The sequence below is a fragment of the Tinamus guttatus genome, unplaced genomic scaffold (genome assembly GCF_059628265.1).
Source record: "Tinamus guttatus ecotype Peru unplaced genomic scaffold, ASM5962826v1 Tinamus_guttatus_pri_ptg000315l, whole genome shotgun sequence".
NCBI lineage: Eukaryota > Metazoa > Chordata > Aves > Tinamiformes > Tinamidae > Tinamus > Tinamus guttatus.
The window spans coordinates 1,177,569-1,186,304 of NW_028288849.1; the positions used below are offsets into that span (position 1 = coordinate 1,177,569).

Here is an 8,736-nt window from a genome sequence, read left to right on the forward strand (position 1 = left end):
GTTTGTAACTGCTATTTCTGGAGAAGGGACAAACCCAAATGCTCCCTGAAAGCTGACATATTTTGAGTGACTTGTAACTTTGTTGGTTTTCTTGCATTCCCTTTTGAGGACATATGGAAGGCCTTGTAGTCTAATTTACAAAGCAGCATTGCAGCTGTTCACTAACTGCATCTGATATGTGGGGTCCCAGAACAGCTGTGATGATCTGTGGCTGCTACTGAATGCAGTGGGGATCCGCACTGAAAGAAGTGCTCAAGACCATAGCAGGTGAATGCTGTGCTCTGTAGCCATCACATAATTCAGTGCAACCAACATGTGATTCTATATGAAGACACACACGACAGGTCATTCTCTCCACATGCCTGGGAAGAAAATAACATGGGAAGCAGCTGGTTCACACCAGTGTTGACAGAGTTACACAAGAGCAAAACAAATGTGATATGAGAGTCAGCACCTACACATATGTGATTTTTTAACTTTGCTTTTTATAACTTTTGAGCTCAACACAATAAATTAGATTAAGAATCATTCTGCTTTAGAACATCGCTTTTGAGTTTTTCTACTTCTTTTAGGCGTAGATATGAATGTTATTTATAGAAGTTACAAAACTATATTCTGCAGATCACGTTTAGCCGTTTACCTTAATCCTTTATTAACTTATTATTATTATTATTTTCCTTAGGTTTCAAAATGGCAGATCCATTCCTATATGACAGTGGAGAAAGGTCTCGATACAGGTGCCAAGGACAAGAAGTACAAATTGAGCACATCAAGGCATATACTTGTAAACCATCTTTCTTCACAGACAAAGCTGTGATTGTGGTTCATGATATATTTGGATGGCTCTTCCCAGACATTAGATACATAGTTGACTTAGTCGCACTTCACGGATATGTGTAAGCAATTGTCTTTACTATTTTCCTCTGAAGTAATAGGTCACCAGGCCCAAAGCAGAGCATAGCACATGATGTTTCTCCTCACCTAGGGTGACCAACAAAAACACAAGTTGATGAGGTGTGCCCATGAGGCAACTGCACCAAAGTTACCAAAATTGACCAATCACAAATGGTGATTGCAAAAAGCTGTAAGGACAGCCATGAAGTGCCAGTGTTTGTACTTACCTGGCATTGGGGGTGATTAAAAGATAGACAATAAAGATGTCTGCATGCACCTCTAAGCTTTTCGCAACCAAACCTTTTGGAGTACAACCAACCTTGCTAATACCTGCTTCAGCTTTTACTAGTCAAGAGATAAATATGTGTTATACAGAAAAAGAGGGTTTTTTTGTTGTTGTTGCTTTTTTTTTTTTTTTTTTTTTTTTAACCCATTGCTTTTGAATTAAGAATGGCCATAGAAATAATGAGAATTCATTTGTGGTTTTCTTTCTCCATAGAAAGACATACATTTTTTGGTCTGCTGTTTACCAGAATACAATTGTTAGAATAGGATTCAGGTAGCAACCATGTAGATGAGTACTCTGGAATAGAAAAGAGATTAAAAGCCATTTAGACATGCAGTTTCTTCCCATCTTGACTTGAAGGTTGACTTGGTTCTATGTCTTATAAAGAGCCATCTGCCCAGATTTCTTCAAGGGGACAGAGCCTTGGAAAACTACTGACCATTGGGCTGACTTTGCTGACTGGATGAAAAGACACGATCCTATGAAAGTAGACAGGTAAGAGGTATATTTGTGCTTTAATTCTAAAGAGCATGAAGTAAACAAAATGAATTTGCATGCCTCTAAAATGTTAAGAGCAGCACCTTGCAGCAGGGCAAGCTGGCTGCATATGCACAATTGCTCTTGCTGGTTGGTTCTTCTGGGGCCCTGGGCACTCTCTTGGCATTTGGAAAGAATCGTTTGCTCCAGCTACCATCTGCTTCTTGTTCATGTGTCAGTTTTAATTTTATGGGCCCTTTTCTAAGTATGTTGAACTGCATGCACAAGCCCATAGCAGTATTTCACAAGCTATGAACTACCTAGCATTCTCATCCAGAGGTGCTGATACCGCATCCAGTTCTTCAGGGTAAGGAGGAAAACTCTTCCACGAGCACTTGTGCAATCTGCCCATTGTCACTTACCCATCCTGCTTTTTCCTTTGTAGATAATATTCTCCTGAGCAGCACCAGATCAAAATTTGCAAGATTGCCCCCAGACTGACATACATCTGTTAAATGATACTGATTTTATCAATGTGTGTAATAGAGGGACCACTATCTGTAGATCCTAGCAGTATCAGTAACAAACCTGAATTATCGGAGGCATTATTGTTTCTGGCAAATTGTTGTGACATCTATCACCACAATCTAGAACTTCAAAAGATGATAGTAGATGGATTGACACCCCTTTACTCAGCTTTCATGTTGCAAGCCACAAAGTATTCTCGTGATCCTTTCAGGAGCTCTCAGTGCCTGAAGCCTAACTTGGACACCTCTCAGCACAGGTTTTGACTATATAGCTGTAGTACCTATGTGACTAAATTTTTTTGAAAATAAAAATGGCTAACACTTGCCTGTAAAAAATCCTATCCAAAATATGCAGATATATAGGCACCATATTCACCAGTTAAGACTTGAAGGAAATGACTACGCTGTCTTCTGAGGGCTGACGTAGCTGCTGCCCTTTCAGAGCACAAACAGTCCTATCAATACCCTCTATTAATGCCCAAGCATTAATTAATGTTCTAAAAAAAATATTCTGAAAGTCTGTCCATTCATTCACACTGTAGTCCTCAGGTGCAAGCCTAGAAGACAGGCAGATCATGGGAGATGCCATTGATAAAATGCTGTTTTTGAGAATCTAAACAAACGTGTGATAACCTTACTAGTATACCTGTATTTTGAAAAAATTAAATTTCAGTAACAGACAACTCTGTAGGTTAATAATTAGATAAAGCTATTGCGACTTATAAAATCAGCAACAAAAAGAATAAAAGTTTAACCTGCTCTGAAGTACATTAAAAACACTTTCCATATTTTCTCCAATATCTTCTTTTTTAACATTTTAGTTAATGACAGTTTAATTTTGGGTAGTTATTAATTTAATATGCTGTCGTTGTGTGTGGGCTTGGTAGAATGTTTTAAATATTAATTCATACAACAGGAATGACATACTCAGGTGATACCTTATCTAAAGGCCTAGACTCAGTAGAGAGAGCACAGTGAGGCTCATCTGTTCCTACAATCCATAATGCAAGGTGTTGTTCTACTTGCAGATATGTCTTGTCTTTAATTGCCCTGTCCTAGACAAAGTGATTCAATTAAAAATTTGCTTCTTTTGAAAACAGAGGAGCAGGTGACATTTCAGGTAAGTATTAAGCACCTGCACATGTGTATAGCTAACTCCCTAAACTAGGGCTAGCTATGGCTTAACTCCCATTTAAAAATTAGAAACTCACTAATCTGAGGTTGAAATTCGATTTTTGTTTTAAATGATGTGGGGCGCAGATGCAGAAAATATCCGGTATTGCTTTTAATTTACTTTTTAGATTATCAAATGTTGCTTCTGCTATAAATTCTTTAGTTCACTTTTGTTTATATGTCTTAGGGAAGCTGATGTTGTCTTGAAGTATCTAAAGGAACAATGCGGTGCAAAGAAGATTGGTATCGTTGGGTTTTCCTGGGGTGGAATGGCAGTACATCACTTGATGCTGAAAAATCCTCAATTAAACGCGGGGGTGTCCCTCTATGGTAGTATAGAACACATGAAAACTTACATAGACTTACATGACTATATGTAGCTTTTTGTCTGGTTATTGCTTTGTAAAAATTTCTGTAAATGTTCAACAAAGAGATGAGTTGGAGGTTTTTAAATAATAAACTATAATAATTTATTTCCATATTACATGATATTGCTATCAAAAAATAAGACTGTTGTAAACCAGAAAAAAAAAAGATTTGCTCTTTCATTGAAATTTTATAATCATTTTCTCAGTGCTTGGAGAGTGGGAAAAATATTTTTCAAATGCTTTTTTTTTTTTCTCCATCAGAATAGTAACTATTCTGATATTTTAAAAAATCTAAGTAAATCTAAGTAGAATTTTTGTGTTTTATTTTTGGCATTCATCTTTCAAGAATGTTGCCTCCCTAACAGACTGTTTCTCATATACATTATAGGAATAGTTAGAGACTCTGAAGAAAGATACGATTTACTAAATCCTACGTTTTTCATTTTTGGTGAGAAAGACCATACTATTTCTTATGATCAGGTAAGTTGTTGTACCGGAGATGTTTTTTCTTTTCCCATAGTTCTTCTATCCTACATAGCTGAAATCCTAGCTTGCTAAAAACATTTTCTGAAGTGAAAGATCAGACAGTCTGGATTGCTTTTCTTATATTTCAACTTTTGCTGAGGTTATTCAAAGACTTCTTTTTTTGAGGTGAGAAATGCAGTAAAGACCAGTGATGGTCTCTGTGTGAATGAGCAAGTGGAGTTTTAAATTGAGCAGCCACATACAACTGGAGTGAGTTGAACAGATCAGACACTTGGGTACTACTGCTGTGGATGAGAGATCAGATACTTAAGCCATTGAATATAAATTTGGACTTTGAAGAGAAAAAAATAATTTTAGCCTACCAACTGAACTCTCTGAATGATAAAGACTCAATGATTAACTGCTTTTGGGTACAACATGGCCAAATGAACTGTATCAGAAAAGTAGTCATGAATTCCAACTAAGATGATTACACCTTGTGGACTCTGTTTTGACTTCTTAGGTCTACATAGCCTCTATTGAACATTAGAAGTAGCAATGTGACAAATGGCAAGCTTGCCAAACTTAAAAAAAAAAAAAAAACATAATGGAAAAATGCTTTCTTTTACAGATCACCTTACTGGAGGAGAAGTTGAAACAGTACTGTAAAGTTGGATATAAAATTAAAGTTTATCCTGGACAAGTTCATGGGTTTGCACAGCTGAAGCCAGAAGACATGAAACCTCAGGATAAACCTTATATTGAAGAAGCTAGACAAGATATGTTTGACTGGATCAAAATGTATATTTGACAGAAGTATAAAGTAACACTAGGTTTCAAGATCAGTGTTTAATTAAAATTTAATTAAATTTTTGAGAAGAAAACAACTATGGGGAAACTATTCTGTTTTGAAAATTTTCACAAACTAAAATAGTATTTTAATTTATAACTCTTAATTATTATTGCAATATTTTCCTAACGTTGTGAAAGCAAAATAGGACTGAAGGACCATTAGGACCATTTAGGCATTAAAGTTATTCAAATTCACCTTGCTTTGCATTTGGTTCATTATTCTGCCTTGACATTAACAGTAATGACATTGTTTATTCATTTTTCTATCCTGGTGAGCACAACTTTTCATCCTAATTTTACCTGAGTAGTTTCAGGTTTATTTTAGAATGATAAGTGGTAGTCCCAGGTGATAATACAGGAATAGCCTTGTTTTGTATGAAAACCCTATTTTTATATTTAATTTATTTTTTTTGCTGTAAAGTATTTTCTTCAGACATACTGAGGCACTAAGCTGAATTTCCTATGCATGGAACAAACAGCTGGCTGTGTTACATAGTAAGGGGTGATACTGCTGTGAGGTGCCCTGCAAGTGTCCTTTGTTAAGAGCACTTCCAATATTCCTTCATCAACACCAAAGAAAACCAAAGCCAGTATGTCCCAACCATGGAAGTCACCCAGACATGAGTATGGTGGAAACAGTGGGTTTACCATCCTGACCTAAACTCTGGAGATCAGGTGTGGGGCTGGCCAGCAGGTATCCCTAACTAGCCCCCAGTTTAGTCTTTGCCATGTGTTATATCCCCTTTTCCCCTCTCAGGTTCTTCCCCTTTATCGCCCCCATTTCCTCCCAAATAAACAACCTATTCCTCTCTCCTTTCACCACACTAGCTCCAGTTCTGCTGACCCAATCACTGGAAGTTCCTCAGGCTGTTACCATGCTAGTGTAGACCTAAATGAAAGTTGACCACCTGCATAGACTTCACTTTCCCTTTGGTTTCAGGAATGCTTGGCAGTTTTCACAGCACTCTTATTAAGGTGACTGTATCGTCAGAGTGGTTGCCTGCACAGCTCAGCAGGTTGAACATGTTAAGCAGCACTAGCGTGAGCAAGTCCTGATGCTTGGAGATGCTGTATGAAGGACGCTGCTCATGCAGGGTGACCTTGGATCACCCCATTGGGACATGTGGCCAGTGAGCACGTCCGCCTTTGCTGTCATGCTGTGGGAGGGAGGTCTTGCCACAGAGAGTGCTTGCCTAATGGAGGATGTGCAGGAGTTGGAGGAGGGAATAAAACATCACAGGGGAGGTGGGAGAGCAATGTTACAGAAGGGAAAGAGATGCATCCTCTTGTGACCACACCAAAACACTTCACTGCTTGCCCTTCACTTACTTGTACTCTGCTACTGACATACTGTTCCTCTGATACGGGGAAGAAAAACATTAACAAGCTTTTTTTGTTGTTTTGCTTTGTTTTAGCTGTATCTCTGAGCACGGTTTGCCCCTCCAGCTGAGTGGATGACAGTTTCAGGGACACAGGTGGGCAAGCAGCCATCTCCCCATGGGCGCTTGTCCTCTGGTACGGGTCTGCCGTGGCAGCAGGACCTGGCGCCAGGCATGCCGGGCTGGGCGCCTGCCAGGAGTGACGCCCTCTTGGCAGGGGAGTGGAGGCTTTGTGGAGCTATCCGCAATCTCCTCAGCCTGGGAGGGTTTGTCTAACATGTTTTGCTGTGTCTCCAGGCCATGAAATTACATTTCCCTATGGGAGGGGACTTGCACACAGAAAGGGAGTACCTGCTGCTGATCAGCATACGGCATCTCATGTGTTCGGTGCTTCTATGGTCGGCACCTCAGTGGCTCCCCTCATGCAGCTCTCCCGAAAGAATGGGGTGGGGAAACTGCCCTTTCTTGAACTTGGGGCAGATCTATTGGCTTTTGGAGGCCCATTTTCCCCCAAGAAAGACCATGGAAACTGAAAGCAGCTGTGGTAGACTCACCTCAGTGAGGTGAGGCCAAGTTGGGGCCTGGCTGCTGCCCTCCTTGCAGGGCACTGCAGAAGGGCCGGGGACAGCTCACATTTCTTATAACAGCAGAAAATCTGGCTACATGCGAGGAAAAAAATGATTAACCATGACAATGATTAAGCACCACAGCAACTTGCCTAGAGAAGTGGTGAGATCTCTATCCTCGTAGATTTTCAGGCACCAGGCTCTTGACATCATTGTCTGTGGGTTCCTTGATAGCCTCAGAGCATTTCCCCAAGGACAAGTTTGTGAAGACAGTGTAATAACATGGGTTTTGTGGGAAATGAAGGGGGTAGCATGATGAAATGTTTCATTATTAAGAAAACATAATGTTAAAGGGTGTTGAGAAAGCAACGTCTCTGCCCTTGCCTATCCCAAACAGAGATGTCAGCTGTGTTATTTATGTTAAAAATCTCTTTGAAATGGATCGCAGGCGTGCATTGCACACACAGCATTTCTCCTCGTTTTCTCCAAACTAATGCGCCACGTTTTGTAACTATGGGATACCACGTGTGGGTCAGATCCACAGCTGGTGTAAGCAACTTGTATAGAAGAGATATGAAAACTTGTCTGTATTCTTTCCCAGATACAATGAGTCTGAGTGGTCAGGGCTGGCATAGGGTGTCTCCAAGCCATGGTGACAAACACTCTTGCCATTCAAAGCACAGAGCCCTATGTGCCATGGGTTCTGGGGCCTCAGATGAATTGAGCCCTGGGTTGGTTGGTTGACTTTGGTGACGATGTATACCCTGGTTTCATCCCTATTCCTCTCCATGTGCCTTCATTCCCCCCTAGTGTACAAATAAGGAGCTTGCAAGCAACGTGTAAACTTTTCTCCAGAGCTTTATTTGGGCAGGATTCCTCACATCTGCAGAAACGTTTGCTCTGCAGAAAGGAGGAGGCCTCATGCACACGGAACTCCTAGCTGCTCGGCCCTGGCAAAGCGCCTCTGGTTTAGGCAAAAATCTGCTACTGACTGTTATCTTTGCCAGCTTCTTCAGCACTATATTTAAAGCACTGTAGTAAACAGCTGTCACAGCCATGTACGTCCACAAGATGGGGACACTCTCCTTAATTCTTACCAAGAAGACTTACCTAGGTGGTTCGGCTCTCTCATAGTAGTCAATATTTTGAATAGTAATTATTAAATATTGCAGTAATGATAAACCACCGTCAAAAGAAACCTGGCTTACTAGTAAGTGGGAAGCTGTAGCAACCAAAACTGCTGTATATTATCTGTGTGCACTAGGGTACTGTAGACTGCTGGGTTATGATAAGATTGTAGAACAGCAACTCCTTTCTTGGATTCTCTGGGTATTAGAGGGTATCCATGCCTTGATTGTGATGCAACGATGCCACTCTCTTTATTTTATTTTGCATAACTAAATGTTTTTTATCTGAAATATTAATTTATCACCAGAACATTGCAATTACAAAATTACCTTGGGATATCATTGAAACTTGTTGAGTCAATAGGTTGCAAAAGCGTCACTTGAATTATACGTAGGGTGTTGTGTTTATGCTTGCTCATCATGAGCAAGATCTTTTTAATCCCTACATGAACAAATATGAATAGAAGTATGCTGAGCTTCTTAAGGGAATTTTACCCTTGACAAACACCATTAGTTCCAAAAGGCTGATTTAATCTCCTTGTAATCCTCTGTTATTTAAATTCTAATGGCTATATAATGTGAAATCACATCAAAGTGACTCAGCAAACTAAAATACAGTTGA

At 39.8% G+C, this 8,736-nt stretch overlaps 1 protein-coding gene across 1 annotated transcript; it reads left to right on the plus strand.

Moving 5' to 3' along the window:
• The first annotated feature begins 690 nt into the window (after positions 1-690).
• LOC104564922 (carboxymethylenebutenolidase homolog) lies at positions 691-5,001 on the plus strand. Its single transcript, XM_010211554.2, has 5 exons — positions 691-896; positions 1,568-1,675; positions 3,545-3,687; positions 4,114-4,205; positions 4,822-5,001. The coding sequence occupies exons 1-5, from the start codon at positions 691-693 to the stop codon at positions 4,999-5,001; spliced, it is 729 nt and encodes a 242-aa protein (XP_010209856.1).
• The last annotated feature ends 3,735 nt before the right edge of the window (positions 5,002-8,736 follow it).

Excerpts from the sequence above, each read along its gene's own strand:
- LOC104564922 (XM_010211554.2), top strand. The coding sequence starts at position 691 with ATGGCAGATCCATTCCTATATGACAGTGGAGAAAGGTCTCGATACAGG. Across the intron at positions 1,676-3,544 it reads GATCCTATGAAAGTAGACAG|GGAAGCTGATGTTGTCTTGA; the intron begins GTAAGAGGTATA and ends TATATGTCTTAG. Across the intron at positions 4,206-4,821 it reads ATACTATTTCTTATGATCAG|ATCACCTTACTGGAGGAGAA; the intron begins GTAAGTTGTTGT and ends TTTCTTTTACAG.